The 18,151-nt window shown below is 44.1% G+C and overlaps 1 protein-coding gene across 2 annotated transcripts in view; it reads right to left on the reverse strand.

Moving 5' to 3' along the window:
* parlb (presenilin associated, rhomboid-like b) overlaps positions 1-18,151 on the reverse strand; it is a 40,440-nt gene that overhangs the window by 17,258 nt on the left and 5,031 nt on the right. Inside the window, exons 1-4 of one of the 2 annotated variants that reach the window (XM_048542152.2) lie at positions 12,422-15,891; positions 10,044-10,266; positions 7,429-7,569; positions 904-952 (exon numbers count right to left, since the gene is read on the reverse strand). In XM_048542152.2, coding sequence (XP_048398109.1) covers positions 904-952; positions 7,429-7,569; positions 10,044-10,124 — 271 coding nt within the window. In that variant the 5' untranslated portion in view covers positions 10,125-10,266; positions 12,422-15,891. Of the gene's footprint in view, positions 1-903; positions 953-7,428; positions 7,570-10,043; positions 10,267-12,421; positions 15,892-18,151 lie in introns of those variants that run through there. The other variant, XM_059650997.1, reaches the window with a different exon arrangement.

Below are 18,151 nucleotides of genomic sequence, written 5' to 3' on the forward strand. Positions count from 1 at the left end.
CTGAAGAAGGGTCTAGGCCCAAAACGTCAGCTTTTGTGCTCCTGAGATGCTGCTGGGCCTGCTGTGTTCATCCAGCCTCACATTTTATTACCTCTTTTACACAGCTCGTGATTAGAATCTTGAAAGCACAGCCTGACAGTTTGGTGATGGCAGATTCAGTCATGCCTTTTGAAAAGGATCAGATAATTATCTGCAGAGAAAAAACAAAATCCAGGGTCACAGAGGAATGAGTCGAGCTCTGTTGGTCTTGAAGAGAGTTGACAGGGACATAAGGGGCCAATGGCCCCCTGTGAATTGTAATTATTATAATGATTTTACAGGTTATAATACATGATAAAGATCAGAAGATATCACATCTGCAGGGCTCAATTCGGGGAATTCAGGCAATGACAGATGACACAGATCAGAATATCAAATCTGTTGATATTTTCTTTTGAAAATTATATCAGATGAAATGTGTTATATATGGCTGATCCAAATGTTTTTTGAAAGGCTATTAGAATTGAATGACAGCACCACCATGTGGAGTCAATGGCTAGCTGCAAAATTATATAATTCACTATGATTATCTGCAGTGGCAAATATTGCATTTACCACTTCTGCTTTACAACAAAACTAGATTTGTACCTTTATACTTCCAGATAGGAATATCTTTAACGGGGTCCGCAATATTACTCATTCAAATGTTTGACTAAAGGAGACACTATTAAGTATGACAGAGTACCTGAAGAAACTGGAATATAATCTCAAAATAGCCCTTTTACTAGACATATAGAAAGCAACAAAAGCCCTTGAAGCAAATTTCAATATCATAATTGTAATGCCTGAGGTAGAAGGCTGTCCTAACATTGAAAACTATATTCTCAATATTTCTCATTCATATCCATTGCATTTAACACAAACCTGTGACAGTCTTCTGCCCCTCAGTAAGGCTGTTCCACCACTGATTCACCTAAAACACAACAATAATTGAGTTTCAAATATGACAGCAGACTTTGCACAGTGATGCCACTGTATAGCAGCGTAGATGCATAAAATCAGAAACAGGTGTTAACAGATCAAGCTAGTAAGCAAAGCTAGTGGCTCATGAATTTTCAATGCCATCAAATCTGGGATCATCACTTTGAACTACAAAGAAACGATTACTTTCCAAATGGTGAAAAGCAAGAAACAGAGGAGACTCAAAGAGATTTGAGGTCCATGAATACAAATCATTTAAACATTATGGACAAACACAAATAATATTCAAAAAGAGAAAACAGAGTGCTGTCATTTCTATTAGAGAATTGAAATAAAAAGAGGTAGAATCAGTGCTTGAGATATAAAATGTTCTAGTTAAACCATTCCTGGAGCACTAGAGACACAGATTGTTCTGACTTTGAATTATATCTCCTTTCCTTCACTGTCACTAGATCTAAAACCTGGAACTCCTTTCTCTACAGCAGTGTGGGTTTACCTACCCCTCACGGACTGCTGTGGTTGAAGGCAGCTGCTCACCACCACCTATTCCAGGGCAACTAGGGATGAGTAACAAATGCTGGCCTTGTCCATGATGCCTATATCCCATGAACGAATAAAAAAGCTCAAGGTTAGTAGAAATTTGGAAAACTCTTCCACAAATTGCTAATTGTTAATTAATTAACAATTATTAATTTTAATCCTAAACTTCATAGAATTACGTTATCCAAGGACATTAAAGAATATGTGGGTTATGTGTAGTTTAATTACTGAATTCATCATTGTTACCTCACTGAGAGGTAGCACAGACTCAAAATATTAAACGGTCTTTCTCCTGTTCCAGTGCTGCTATTGTGAATTATACAACCTCATTAAAGCCGAGCCCTTTAATAACAGAAATTCTCTTAGTAAAGCCTATGTCTCTCGTGTCCTAATTTTTTCATTAAAGCTTATTCTTATATGGTATTTTTACAAAAGCACATTCCTCTGATATCTGACTCCTTCACTATAACTCATTTCTCACTCATACCATTCGTCCAATCAAAAACCCCACCTCTAAAACCTTCACCATCGAAACTCATCCCATTTCTGTGCTTGCTTTTCCATCAAAGCTCAGCAATGTTGTACCCCGTAACCGCTAAAGTCCTTTAACCCAATTCTATAACTGATGCCCACCATATTTGCGTCCTAACTCCACCGACGAAACTGTGACTTACCTCTACAATCAAAGCTTACCCTAACTAAACACCAACTCTAACCTCAAAATTGACCTGTATTGTATCTTGATTGTTCCCCAAAAAACTCTTTCCTATCATAGCCCAACTATCCTTTCATACAGAAAGATGTCTAGGTCATTTCATGCAGGCATCATCTTCTCCAAATGACATGTCGGCATTCAAAGTTATCAGGCTTTATTCATCCTGTATGTTTGCAGTATTAGGCTTTTAGCTCAGGTATTCTCAGAAACATAGACCATTCCCATATGCAAGCCGCTGCTCCACAAAAACAAATTTCCAACCAACCTCTGGTAATACAGTCAGTCACAGTGTTGATTGGAAGACCCTGTTATTTGGACTTCAAGAAGCTACAGCATAAACTTTCTATCAAATTGAATTATCATCTACTCAACAGAATTAACAGGTAAACAATGAATACATACACAAAAGCCTGTAGAAGTTAATGCTGGACAAAACATACCGGCTCAATCAATCCACGTTCGAGTATAAAACGTAGGAATGGAATTAGGCCATTCAGCCCATGCTATGCCATTCAATATGGTTGATATGCTTCTCAATCCAATTCTCCTGCCTATTCTCCACATCCTCTCTATCAGGCCTCTCGATATCCTGTAAGTTTCAAATCAGATTCCCCTTAATCGTCTGAAGTCTGGGCGGCACGGTGGCTCAGTGGTTAGCACTGCAGCCTCACAGCGCCAGGCACCCGGGGTTCGATTCCAGCCTTGGGCGACTGTCTGTGTGGAGTTTGCACATTCTGCCCGTATCTGTGTGGGTTTCCTCCCACAGTCCAAAGATGTGCAGGCTAGGTGGACTGCCCATTGCTAAATTGTCCGTAGTGTTCAGGGGTGTGTGGGTTATAGGGGGATGGGTCTGGGTGGGATGCTTCAAGGGGCAGTGTGGACTTGTTGAGCCGAAGGGCCTGTTTCCACACTGTAGGGAATCTAATCTTTAAAAAAAGTCTGTCAATTATGGGCCCAGAGTTCTCAACCACTCTTCATATGACTAGCCTTTGAACCAGGATCATTCTCATAAACTTCCTCAGGACCCTTTCCAATGGCACATATGGACTCACAATATTCCAGATATGGTCTGGACACCACCTTATGCAGCTTCAGCAATACCTCTTTACTTGTTTTCTAGCCATACTGAAATTAATGACAACATTGCTTTTGCCTTCATAAATGCCAACTGCACATTCATGTTAATCTTAAGAACATCCTGAACTAGGACTCCCTTGTCCCTTTGCATTTTAGATTTCCAAAGCCTTTCCCCATTCAGAAAATAGACTACACCTCTATTCTTCCTAACAAAATGTATAACCTCATACTTTGCCACATTGTATTCCATATGCCACTTCTTTGCCCACTCACCTAGCTTGTCAAAGTCTGCAGCCGCCCACTTCCTCAATATTACCTGTTCCTCCACGTACCTTTACATCATTTATAAACTTGGCAACATTGCCCTCAGGATTTACCTTGCTTTCAATAGTCTTGTGCAAATGTACTCACTCTGATGCCTCGTGTACTTCCTTCATTCATCTATTCAATCCAATCGCATTTTTTGACAAGTTTTCCAGCCTCAACAACTATCTCAGAGGTGAATTTCATTGTTTCACAACTCTCCTTGCAAAGAAATTTCACCAGTCCTTTGTTTCAGTCCCTTGCAAGTCTATTATCCTTTGTTCTAGGCTCAACAACTGTGATTCTATCCACCCTTTCATTATGCTATATTATCTTTCAATCTGCATTTGTTCCATTCAAAATGGTCCAATTAATGAAATCTTTCTGCAGATTCATACTTTCTTAAACTAAGCAGCATCCTAGGTTATCTGCCTGCTACATATTGTATAGTCTTAATATCCTTCCTACTATACTAGCCTCATTACTATAAGTGAAATCTCAATGTTTTGTAAGTTCACTGTTACTTCATCATTACCTTTTGACATTAATACTCTGTGTCTTTCGTGATAAAAACTAATATTTTGCTAGCTATTCTTTTCTTTTAAACCATGCTTCATTGTTGGAGATTGCCTTTATTACCCAGGCACTTGAACCTCCATTCTTTCTGTTCACCCACAACACCGAAATTTGCCAAAATATTGCATCTCCTGCTGACTGACAATGAATTTTACATGCCACTGTATAGCTCACATTCCCATCTCTTTACATCCCCTCTGCAACTTCCTCTTGTTTTCTACAAATTAATATTTATATTCATTACACTTTAGCATTGGTATATTTTGTCACCATTCTCTCTTAATCTATAGCAAAATCATTCACTTGGGCAATGAACAGCAGTGACCCTATATTTAAGCTTTGTGGACACTAAGGACTAATCTCGACCTCTGGATAATTGCTTTCAACTATCACCCTTGCACTTACTCCTTTATAATCATTTTTATTCAAGATTTTCTACAAATAACTTTGTGCCCTTTAATTTTCTGATATTTTGAATGCATTTATGCAACTTAATATACAATATATCCATTGCATGTGTCAATTAATTTTAGATTTTTAAAGCATGGTTTCTAATGTTTTCTCTTCATACTGCCAAATGGAAACTTCATTTTGAAGTTATAGATACTAAAATGCTCCTGGTTCTAAATGGTAAACTGACTGGCCTGTAACTACCTGCATTAGCTCTGCCTCCCTTTTTAAAAATTGTTGCTAAACTAGCCACTCTCCAGTCCTCCGGCACATATTCATTCTCAATATAGCCCTGATATATAACAATACAGAAGATGTAGAATAACATTAAAAAGCAGATCATATCCCCACAAATTAAAGAAAAAATACATGGCTGAATGCTAAAATACTCAGCAAAACTGGATGCAGGTTTAATGTCTATTCATATCAGAATCTTTGCTGAGCACCTCACAAAGCCTTTGACCTATTTCTGGGGCCCCGGATGAATTCCATAACTGGGAGCATTCCTCCCCAAGAAGAACCCTAAATACACTTTCCAGTCCAATCAGAAACAAAAGAAATCAAATTAAATTTCTCTCAAAAACTACATTATGCTGACCAACTACTGTATCTGACAGACTTGCTTCTGAGCCTGGGTCCAAATATCCTTTGAGACATGTTGTTGGTTCATTCATATGGGAGGTTGAAAGATATAAGATTACTTATCAGCTCTGAATTGGAGGTTGTGGGTTCAAGTGCCACTGCAGAAACTGGAGCACAAAGGTCCAGGCTGATGCTCTCATGCAGAGCTGAAGGAATCTTTCAGATGAGAGGCTAAGCCAAGGCCACATCTGTCTTTTCATATGTACAAACAGATCCTGCCTCATTACATGAAGAACAGAGAAGTTCTCTCTGGTTTCTTGGCCAATATGTATCTAAGGTTTGGGAGCAGATTTGTAGTTCGGGTTGTGGGTGTTGAGGTTGGTCGGCTCGCCGAGCTGGTTTCTTGTTTCGCTGAGGTTTCATTACCACGCTTGGTAAAATCCTCAGTACAGCCTCCGATGAAGCATTGGTGTGTTTTCCCCCAAGGATGATGGATATCCAAAGAACTGGGTTAGAAGATGCCTACACGAACAGCATCAGAAAGACACTACACACCCCAACACACTCATCACACTACTCTATATCAGAAACACGTTCGAACTCACCATGAGACACCTACGATCACTGGGCATCAGAGTGACACACAAGCCCACATCAACCCTATAACAACTGCTCACACGAACTAAAGATCCACACCCTGCCATGGACAGGACCAAGGTCATCTACAAGATCCTATGCAGAGACTGCGAGAAACACTACAATCGGGCAAATAGGAAGGAAACTAACAACAAGAGTACATGGCCATCAACTGGCTACAAAAAGATACCACCGACGCTCACTCATCTCAATGCACATGGACAAGGAGAACCACCACTTCAACTAGGTCAACACAAAGATCCTCGAACAGGCTAGGCAGAGACAAGCACAAGAATTACTAGAAGCATGGCACTCCAGCACTCCACGAATTAGGCTATTAATAAACACATTGAACTCAACCCCATATACATTCCACTACGAAGGAAAACCAGAGTGAGGCAATCCACCTCAATGGGCCCCAGAGTTTAAAAACCAGGTGGGGTAACGTACCGACACTTCACTGAGGATGTTACCAAGCACGGTAACGAAACATCTGTGAAACAAAAATCCAGCAAGCCAACCAACCTCAACAATATGTATCTATCAACCAACACCACTAAGACCAGATTACCTGGTCACCATCACATGTATGGAATCTTGCCTTGCACAAAGTAGGTGCCACACGTCCTATATTACATCAGTGAATATATCTCAAAAATATTTATTGTGCCCCTCCACTCCCCCTAACCACATATACTCTTTTGGGATGAACTGAGGTTGTGACAGGTTCTACGTAAATGCAAATCTCTCTACTTCTTATGCAAATTGTTTTTATTCACCTACTTTTACATTGTAACCAAAGAGCAAGTGTTCAAGAACTCAATTAAGGGCCTTTGCCAGTAAAAACATTCATTTCTCCAAAGCACCATACCTTACCTCGGTGACCTCTAGATATGACAATGTAGATTTTTTTTTAAATCCAAAATGTTCAGATGTTACTAAACACACCCTCTGCAGCAGATAGGTCTTGAACCCAGGTCTCTGGGCTCAGGGGGAGGGACATGACCACTGTAGAGTGATCACATGCATTCCTCTATATAAGTGAATATTAGTTTCCTATTGTTTCCAAAAAAGTTATTAAAATTCAGATACTTGTTCTTGATTTGTATTGTGCTTGAAATTTGCTGCTGAAAAACGATAACCTGTTTGAACTTGGGAACTATTAATCAAAACCCATCTTCAATACTATCCTTTGCGAGCTGTTTGGCCAAAAGGAACATGATTATTCTCCGATCACCACTGTCAAGTCAACTGGCATCAACCTGTTCCACTCAGATCAATGTATCTATATCTATCACTGAAGCAGTAAAGTGCTGGTCCAATGATACTTTAACGCTTCTTGAATCCCAGCTTTCAGTTCGCCACACCTAAGCACACTTCTGTGGTTGAGATGGTGGCTTTGCTGTGATATTCTCTTAGGCCTACCAAAGTGGTTGCATCATCCTGCCTTCCCTTGCTGTAGCAATTCTAAAGCAGCTCATCTCCCCGGTAATAAAACCCAAGAGGGAAACATAATAATCAGGAGCTTAGAACGCAAAAAGAAATGTGATTTTTTTTTTTAAATGCTGTGACATTTCACAAACTTTTACCTGTTTCCTGATATCACCAGCTTTGGGTGGGTGATGCTTTTCCAGCCAATCCAATCGGAGATCATTGAAGTAACTTTGAACTCTGGATTTGAGAGACTCATACTGCCAGATAGCTGCCACCCCGAATGAGGATCCTGTGAACTACATGAGTTACAGATCAGTGTCTAATTGATAACTCAGTTTAATATACAGCCCCATTGCTAGATTAGCCAGCTTTTTCCTCCCACCTTCTTCAACCTTGCACTGTTCTGTTAGAGGACAGGAACAACAGTGTAATCCACTGAGTAAAACGCTGAGGTCTGTGGTACACATTAGACAAATAGCCCATGGTCTACAAAGCAAAATACCTGGCGAAGAGCCCAGGTCTTTCCAAATGGGCAACATTTTCACACGGAGGGTGGTGTGTGTACAGAATGAACTGCCAAAGAAAATTGTGGAGGCCTGTAAAATTACAACAATTTAAAGGCATCTGGATGGGTATATGAATAGAAAGGGTTTAGAGGGATATGAGTTAAATGCCAACAAATGGGGCTAGATTTATTTAGGGTAACTGGTCACCATGGACGATTCGGACTGAAGGGTATTGAATGTTTCCATGATGTACATCTTTATGTCCCTTAAGCTCTAAATCAACATGTCCCCTTGTTTCTGTCAAACTACTGAAAGTGAAAATGCATGATCAATACCCACCAGAGGTCTTTTCAAATTTACACACAGGCTCCAATTAAGCCTACAATTAAAAATAGGCGCCATTTATAAGAACAATTTGAAACAGTAAGAAGTAAAATGACTGCTCAGACCAGGAGAGTTCAAAGTTCTGGGCAGCAATAAAAGATAAACAAAGGAATTTAGGAATTCAGGAATCTAGATGTAAAAAGCAGAAGTTGCTCTCAAATGGAGAGTTTTCTCAGATCAACTTGTGTAATCCTGTGTGACTTTGTAAAGATGATAGAATATGAAATTAATTACAACTGCAGCTAGGAACAACAGTGAGCAGATTCATTTGCAAGAGTTTTCTGTCAGGTTAGAAAGGAGATTCAGATCTGCAGAAAGTCAGCAGCAACTCCCTAGAACACAATCTAATTTGAACAAGCACAGGTTAAAATACCCAGGGTGGATTGTAAAGTAGTGGACTGAGTGAAGTGTCTAAAATACAGATTAATAGGGTAGATCACATTCAGTCCTTCCCTCCAAAACAAGGATATATCTTAAGAACTGAGCAAAACTGGTCAACAATTTAGAATACTTACGCCACATAAAAGATTTGTGAAAACATGGGATATATTACTTCAGGTACAGGCTCAGGATCTACACAGGCATGTAAAAGTAAAGTATTTATTAGAAAATAGGATATGGGAATTTGGATGGAAGACAGAGTTGTCACAGTTAACAAGAGAGGAGCAGCCCACTGGGATCAATGGCTATCACCATTCTCAAGTAAAATCAGACTCGGCACTCCAGGTCAGGGAAAGGAAAATGACCAAAAGTTTCTGATCGCTGTAGAGTAATGTCCAGTCATCATCAGCCCAATGAACAATCTCCAGCCTGACATAGGAAGAACAGCCACTCAGGGAAGTACCCAGTTCCTCAGGAAATTACACATCAGTTCTGGATGTGAGTTTGCTCGCTGAGCTGGAAGGTTTGTTTTCAGACGTTTCGTCACCATTCTAGGTAACATCATCAGTGAGCCTCTGGTGAAGCGCTGGTGTTATGTCCCGCTTTCTATTTATCTGGTTAGGTTTCCTTGGGTTGGTGATGTCATTTCCTGCATTGGTGATGCCATTTCCTGTTCTTTTTATCAGGGGATAGTAGATTGGCTCCAAATCAATGTGTTTGTTGATGGAGTTCCGATTGGAATGCCATGCTTCTAGGAATTCTCGTGCGTGTCTCTGTTTGGCTTGTCCGAGGATGGATGTGTTGTCCCAATCAAAGTGGTGTCCTTCCTCATCTGTATGTAAGGATACGAGTGATAGTGGGTCATGTCGTTTTGTGGCTAGTTGACGTTCATGTATCCTGGTGGCTAGCTTTCTGCCAGTTTGTCCAATGTAGTGTTTGTCACAGTTCTTGCAAGGTATTTTGTAGATGACGTTGAAAGCTAGCCACCAGGATACATGAACATCAACTAGCCACAAAACGACATGACCCACTAACACTCGTATCCTTACATACAGATGAGGAAGGACACCACTTTGATTGGGACAGCACATCCATCCGCAGACAAGCCAAACAGAGACATGCACGAGAATTCCTAGAAGCATGGCATTCCAACCGGAACTCCATCAACAAACACATTGGTTCCAAATCAATCTACCATCCCGAGAAAAAGAACAGGAAATGACACCACCAACGCAGGAAATGACATCACCAACCCAAGGAAACCTAACCAGATAAATAGAAAGCGGGACATAACACCAGCGCTTCGTCGGAGGGTCAGTGATGATGTTACCTAGAATGGTGACGAAATGTCTGAAAACGAACCTTCCAGCTCACCGAGCAAACTCACATCCAGAACCTCAACCTGAGCTACAAATCTTCTCAAAACTCGCTATTACACATCCGTATTCCTCAAAGTTTTTAGTAGACAGGACATAGCATCCTCTTCAGTGTTAGCTTACCCCTACAGTAAACACAAAAGGTCTGACAAGCCTTCTGAATGAGCGTGATGATGATTTAGGTAAGACTGGCTCATTCAGCATTGGGGTGAGGCTGCTTTTGCTCGTCCGATTCACACGTGAGGCCAAGTTCTTCAGAATCTTTTCGTCCGGCTCCACTTTTCGGGGTTCAATTTTTTTAGGTGTCTTTCTAAACCCACGCTTAGCATCCTTGTAGACAATTAACCTGGAAGAAACATAAAAAGAGATTTACATCGTTCAGTATGCTTCAAAAGGTTCACTGTGCACACGTTGCAGCACATAATCATTGGTGACAGTATATCTGCATCAGCACCAAGCACTAGAATGAAAATGAGGCACTGCAAGAACTAAAGAAGCACTCCTGCCATTTTTGGTCAGCACACCTTTTCAGTTCATTGCTCCTATCACTGCTTAAACATAGTAAATATGCCCAGACAAAAACATCTAAAATGAGCTAATGTGTAGATAACAGAATACAGTATTTTCCCTTCAAATGTCCCAACAAGTTAAGATACCCCCAGCTATTTGACATAGAGAATATGTTATATCATTGTGTACTATGGAAGATAAAGACAAATCTCTTAAGCCCATTCACCAAAAAGTAAAATGACTACAAATATTGATTTTGAGAATTAAGTCCTATTCATCTCTCCAGTTACTGAATTATTCACTTCAGTATAACTTGTATATTTGACTTTCCTGATCTACTGCAAATCCTGCTTTCTGCATTCTACATGACAGGATTCAGAAAGCAATGCAGAAACAACAGAAATTGCTGGAAAAGCTCAGCAGGTCTGGCAGCTGTGGAGAGAAATCAAAGTTAACGGTTCAGGTTGAGTGATCCTTCCTCAGAGCTCTGATTTCTGTCCACAGACAGTGCCAGACCTGCTGAGCTTTTCCTGCAAATTCTGCTTTTGTTTCTGATTTACAGCATCTGCGGTTCATTCAGTTCTTATTCAGAAAGCAATGCTTCACCGTGATCACTGTCCTGATACCTACAGTGCACTGCATTAGAGGGTGCTGGCTTCACAGCACATAAAGACACAAGTATATCATGATGTTTTTTCCAAAGCAGCAGTCACATTCTCCAAAACCTGATCTTTTTCCCACAAAAAAATCTCAGCAAGCGGTCTTGACCAACAAAAAGGGAAACATCTACTGCAGTATCCAAAATTCCTCACCAAGCCTGAAATACAAGAAATTTGTGCACTACCAGCAAATGACAACTCCATCATCTGCAAAGAGAACAGCCTGTGGGGTGCAAAATTTTGTCAAGAGTTCAGCTGGGCACAAATCCACTGGTGCTTTTTATGCAATTGCAACTAAACTTCGAAAGCACTTAAATTATCTACAATGTACTTTGGGAGGACCCCAAATGGTGGAAGCTGCTATATAAACAAAAGCTCATTGTGTTAAATATCTGCATTTTTGATTAAAGGGTCAGTCTGTGAATTAGAGTCAACTATCACTATTTTATTATCAAAAAATTGAGTGGAAGAGTCACAGGAATGCCGTAAATTTTGAATGCATTTTTTTAAGGTTCTGAGCTGCCCTGAACATTTTTCAGTATTGTCACAGAAACTTTAAGGTTTATTTTTTATTCATACATGGGATGCGGGTAACGCTAGCAAGCCAGCATTTGTTACCCATCCCAAATTGTTTTGAATTGATTGACGGTTCAGACTATTTCAGAAGGCAGCTAGCAATCAACTATACTAAGATTGGAATCACAGGTAGGCCAGACCAATAGGATGGCAGGTTTCCTTTCCTAAAAAAATTAGCGAGCTTAATGGGCTTTTAATAAAATAAAACAGACTAACTTTTATTAATTTTCCAATTTTACTGAATTCAAATTTCAACATCTGCCATGGTGTGTTCAAAGACATGCCCCCAGAGCATTAATGTGGCATTCTGGATTACTTGTCTGATGGCAATACCACTACCCCTAAGTAGAAAGTGGAGTATATGAAATTCTCCTACTGCGTCTGTGTGTCAACAGTGAAAGCACCAAGATTAAATAGCACAAATGACACAGCGTGGAGTTGGAGGAACACAGCAGGCCAGGCAGCATCAGAGGAGCAGGAAAGTTGATGTTTCAGGTCGGGGCTCTTCTTCAGAAATTCAGGATTCTGTCAAAAGGTCCCGGCCCGAAATGTCAACCTTCCTGCTCCTCTGGTGCTGCCTGGCCTGCTGTGTTCCTCCAACTCCACACTGTGTTCTCTCTTGACTCCAACATCTGCAGTTCTCAGTTTCCCAGGATTAAGTAACACTTCATGTTTAAAATTCTTGGCACATTTTCAATGATAACTTTTGAAATGAAGTCACCATGACGAGCTGTAGCTCAATGTTAGCACTCTCACCTGATTCACAAGGCTGTCTGCTCAAGTCACATTGCAGAGACTTGACCACATAGACTGGCACTGCAGTGCAATACTGAACAAGTGCTGCAGTGTCCAAGGTGTCCTCTTGCAAATGGACATGCTCTCAGAGAGATGTAAAAGATACCGTGGTGGCAGGGATATAGGCAGGAATGGAATGGGAGGGTGGTGACAAGAGGTGGTGACAATATGCGGGGATGGGGAAGAGGGGTTTGATGAAGTGTCATACAGAAGGCTTCTCAGAAAACTTGAAGCCTATCTTTTTTTTCACAAAAAGATGTGGCAGCATAGTTACGGCTGATAGGAAACAGAGAGTTTCAAACATGTCAAACAAAGCCTTTTACGTACGTTTGAGGGTAGGACTGACCCAAATTGATTGTGTAAATAGATTCAAAGGTATGGCAAAAAAAAATTCAAAATCATTCATAAATTACATTCATAAGAAAAGCCAAAGAATCCACGTGTGGTTTCCTAAGGTGGTTAAAAAGTTGTAATAGAATAAGAAGAGCTTAAACATTGAATAATGAGCCTGAGAATCTGGAGTGTTTAGAAACCAGCTAAAGGCCCACCAAAAAGTGGATAAAAAGGAAAAGAAACATGTTAAAAAGAGTAAACCAGCCAGTAAGAAAAAGGACTGTAAATATTTTTGTGGACATAATGGGAATACTGTAGCTATACTAAATGTTGGTTCCTTAGAATGAGTGACCAAAAGAATTATCATGGAGCATGAGGAAATGGTAGAGACATGAAAAAATATTTTCTACTAGCGTTCACAGTGGAAGACAGGGGACACATACCAGAAAAGGTCTCAGGAAACTGAGGTAATTCACAACAGCACAGAAAAATGTTCTAAGACAACTGAAGGATTCAAAGCTTATGAATCCCCAGGGCCTAACAAGCTGCATGGAGGTTTCTGAAAAGGATAACTGCAGAGACAGTGAATGTCCTGGCTGCAATTTTTGAAAAGAGTCCGGAATCAGGAATGATTTCAGCAGGTTAGGAATCAACAAATCCAACACCATAGTCAAGAAGGCTGTATCCACTGACACAGAAGAGGATACACAGTCTGTCAAAACACTTGTAAAAACGTGCAATTGAAAACCAGCAAACAGACAAATATGAAAGTATTTAATTAAAATGGGTGTCAATTAGTTTTCTTGTTCATTTTTTGGAAAAAAAATTCCTTTTTTATTGCACATACATCTACACATACGCAGAATTAAAAGGATCAGAAGGGAGCACATGCAGTTAGCAATCATTGGCAGATCGTTGGTGTCAGCAAACATTTTGATTCAAAAAAGAATGGAGTGAAAAAGCAGGAAATACAGCCTGATATTATTCAGCAGGAAAGCACTGGAATCTATCTTTAAGGAAGTCTGAGATAAGCACAAAATGGTTAGAATGAGATCAAGTTACAAAAGGAAACCCTGTTTGACAAATATATTACTATTTTTCAGATTGTAACTCACAGGGTAGATGATGGAGAAGCATTAGATGTAGTATACTTGGATTTCCAAAAGGTTTTTTTGGTAAGGTACTACACAAAATTGCTCAAAAAGGCCTTGAGGGATTGAATAATACGTTAGCATGGATTCAGGATTGATTAATGGGCAGGAAGCAAAAACCAGGGTAAATGTGGCAATTTCAAACTGCCAGTCAGTGACCAGCGGAGCAGATCGCACCTGGAATACTATGTGCAGGTTTGCTCACCATACTCAAGCAAAGAGATACTCATACTGCGGGTAAGACAGCAAAGGTTCACCGCGTTGGTGCTTGGGATGAGAAGACTGTTCTATGACGAAAAGCTAAATTACAGAGGGTCCATTTCTTTTGGAGTTTGTTCAATGAAGCATACAAGATTCAGAAATATATACAGAGGTGGTTTCCTTAAGAACATGGGGATACAATCACAGCATAAGGGGATGATCATTTACAATTATGACGACAAGAAATTCCTCACTCAGAGCTGGGAATTCTTTTATGGATTTTTCATCATTTAGTTCAGACAGGCAGATTTTTGGTGTCTCAGTAAATTGAGGATTAATGGAAATGAGACAGAAAGTGGAGTTGGAGCAAAGATCATCCAAAATCAATATGACGGCTCAATATGCCATTTGGTCTACTTCTGCTCCTAGTTCTTGTATTCCAGTGCTAAGTAAGTGGTGTTTTGAATCGGAGGATAACATATATTGGCGATACCCCAGGAGCTGGTATTAAGACCACATTTTTCTCTATCTGCATTAAAGAAATAGACTTGGATGCAGAATATGTAATTGTAAAATATGAAGATGGCACAAAACTTGGAAGTGGCCAATTGTGAAGAGGACAGTGATAGATTTCAGGAGAACATGGACAGACTAGTGGGTTGGGCAGACTTAGGAAAAATGAAACTAATACAAATTTATATTTAGTAGAACATGTGAGGAAAGGCAATATAAATGAGAGAAAAAAAAATCAGAAACAGAGTAGTGGAGCAGAGAGACCTGGAGGTATATCAGCACACATGATTGGCGAGGGCCAGAGCAATTTGTGAAAGTGGCTATAAAAAAGGATATAGGATTCTAGGCTTTACAAAGACATGAGGCACAAAATTAACAAAGTTATGGTGAACCTGTATGAAATATACACCCTCAAGTGGAGAGGCATGTCTGATTCAAGATCGGATACTTGGGAAGGATATGACGGCTTTGGAGAGAATTAAGGAGGGTCCCGGGATTTCAGTTATAAGAACAGATTGGCAAGTCAGATGTTCTCTATATAAAATATGCAAAATCCATGAGGGGTACAGAAAAAACATTCAGTTGGTAGAAGGGTGGAAAACCAGAGGAAACCACCGTAGGACGGATGCAAAAAGAACCAAACAGGGCATGAGAATAAACATGAGTGAGTGATTAAGACCTGGAATGCTCTGACTGAATTTAGTAGAGGCAGATTCATGTGGTTTTCTGAGTCATATTTGATACGCATTTGAAAACGAAAGAGATGGGAGTGGAAAGGGGCTCGGGGCAGCTAAACTGCATGTGCTGACGCACTCACTGGCTCAACAAGCCAATGCTGTAAGTATTCAATGATTCTATGAGAGGGATGCAGAGAAAATGGTTAGGAGCTGAGAATTATAGGTACAACTTTGTGAATCTGAAGATTTGGGTAAGTTGCACGTGTTTAAGTACAAGGGTGAAAAACAGGGGGATTTGGAGTTAGAGGAAGGGTGTTTGGGCAGAATCGTCAAAGGATCAGATGGGCAGAACTGACCTGGGAGGAGTCGGCAGGGTTGGACCAGGGGTATGGGAACAGAGGACAACAGCAACATGGGCAGAGAGGATGTCAGGGTGGAGAGTTATGGAGGTCAGGAAAAAAAAGGTGATCAGCACGGAACACAGCAGCTGTGACATCAAGAGAATCGGGGGGTGGGGGGGAAGAGCAGGGCACAGAGGTCAAGGGGGGAACTGGGACCGTGAGATAGGAATTGGGGCCACAAGTTGGAAATAAGAGGGAGCCTGTGGGGGTGTTAAAGAGGGGGCCGGGTGGGGGCGAGGTAGGTCACTGGTGGGGGTGGCGGGGGAATGGCTGGGGGTGTGAGGGGGGGGGAAAGACTGGGAAAGTGTGATGGGGGGAATGGGGGGGTGACTGGGGCAGTGAGAGGATGGGGGGGCAACCGGGACAAGAGGGGGACTGGGGGAGTGAGGGGGGGGGACTGGGGGAGTGAGGGGGGGGGGGACTGGGGGAGTGAGGGGGGGGCTGGGGGAGTGAGGGGGGGGACTGGGGGAGTGAGGGGGGGGGACTGGGGGAGTGAGGGGGGGACTGGGGACTGGGGCGGGGGGACTGGGGGAGTGAGAGGGGGGACTGGTGGGGGGGTTGGGGGAGTGAGGGGGGGGGCTGGGGGAGTGAGGGGGGGGCTGGGGGAGTGAGGGGGGGGGCTGGGGGAGTGAGGGGGGGAACTGGGGGAGTGAGGGGGGGAACTGGGGGAGTGAGGGGGGGGACTGGGGGAGTGGGGGGGCAGGACTGGCAGAGTGGGGGGGGGACTGGCGGAGTGAGGGGGGGGACTGGGGAAGTGAGGGGGGGGACTGGGGAAGTGAGGGGGGGAACGGGGGAACTGGGGGAGTGAGGGGGGAGAGTGAGAGGTGGGGGACTGGGGGAGTGAGAGGGGGGACTGGTGGGGAGACTGGGGGGGAGACTGGGGGGGTGAGTAGGCGAGTGGGGGGGGGCGGCGACTGGGGAGGGAGAAGGGGGGGCCTGGGTGGCCACAGGGGAACTGAGACGGGGGCCCGGGGGTGGGCTGGGCTGAGAGGGGGGACAGGTGATGGGGGAAGAAGTGGTGATGGCGGGCTGGAGATGGGGCAGTGGAGTGAGCGGGGGCAGGGAATTGAGGGTAGCGTTTGGAGTGAGCTGGAGTTGGGCTGGGGGTACATTGGAGATGCCCACAGAAGAGGCAGTGTGCGCACTGTGTGCGGAGTGTAAGGTGGGGGTGGGGCAGAATGAGAGGAGGGCCGGAGGGGACACAATGAGGGTCTGGCTCGGGGGTGGTGGTTGGGTGCAGGGCAAATTGACTGAGTGGGGTTGACATGGGGAGTGGGGCAGCTTGACGCTGAAGGGCGGAGTGGCATCGAGGAGCAGCAAGGGTCGGATTGAGGCGGGGCAAGGGGGTGGATTGAGGAAGGGGACGGGGGGGCGGATTCAGGTGGGGGACGGGGGTGCAAATTGTTGGGGGTGGCGGATTGATGGGGGAGGCGGGGGGTGGATTGCGGGTGGCACAGGGGACAGATTGAGGGAGGTGGGACAGATTGACGGGGGGGCTGGGGCCGACTGGCAGGGGCGGGAGGAATGATTGGGGGTGCGGCGGGGGGGCAGATGAGGGGGCGGGGGGCAGATTGACAGGTGGTGGGAGCAGATTGGGGGGGGCGGGGGCAGATTGACGGGTGGTGGGGGCAGATTGAGGGGGGGCAGGGGCAGATTGACGGGGCAGTCGGCAGATCGAGGGGGCGGGGGGGCAGATTGACGGGGGGGCGGGGGGCAGATTGACGGGGGGGCGGGGGGCAGATTGATGGGGGGCAGATTGGGGGGGGGCCGGGGGGGCAGATTGACGGGGGGCAGGGAGGGCAGATTGACGGGGGGACAGGGAGGGCACATTGACGGGGGGGACAGGGAGGGCACATTGACGGGGGGACAGGGAGGGCACATTGACGGGGGGACAGGGAGGGCACATTGACGGGGGGGACAGGGAGGGCACATTGACGGGGGGGACAGGGAGGGCACATTGACGGGGGGGGACAGGGAGGGCACATTGACGGGGGGACAGGGAGGGCACATTGACGGGGGGGGGGACAGGGAGGGCACATTGACGGGGGGGGGGACAGGGAGGGCACATTGACGGGGGGGGGACAGGGAGGGCACATTGACGGGGGGGCTCGGGGGCAGCACACCGACCGGGGGGGGGCGCTCGGGGGCAGCACACCGACGGGGGGGGGGGGCTCGGGGGCAGCACACCGACGGGGCGGCTTGGGGGGAGCACACTGACGGTTGGCTCGGGGGGAGCACATTGACGGGGAGGGGTTGGGGAGGGCACATTGACGGGGGGTTTGGGTGGCAGATTGACGGGGTGTCGGGGGCGGATTGACGGGGGTGGGGAATGTGGGTATTGGGGGCGTGAGGCAGGGGGCAGACTGAGGGGGTGTGGAGGCAGGGTGAGGGTGGTAGGGTGAGGCAGGGTAAAGG

Source organism: Stegostoma tigrinum, chromosome 14 (genome assembly GCF_030684315.1).
Source record: "Stegostoma tigrinum isolate sSteTig4 chromosome 14, sSteTig4.hap1, whole genome shotgun sequence".
Taxonomy (NCBI): Eukaryota; Metazoa; Chordata; class Chondrichthyes; order Orectolobiformes; family Stegostomatidae; genus Stegostoma; species Stegostoma tigrinum.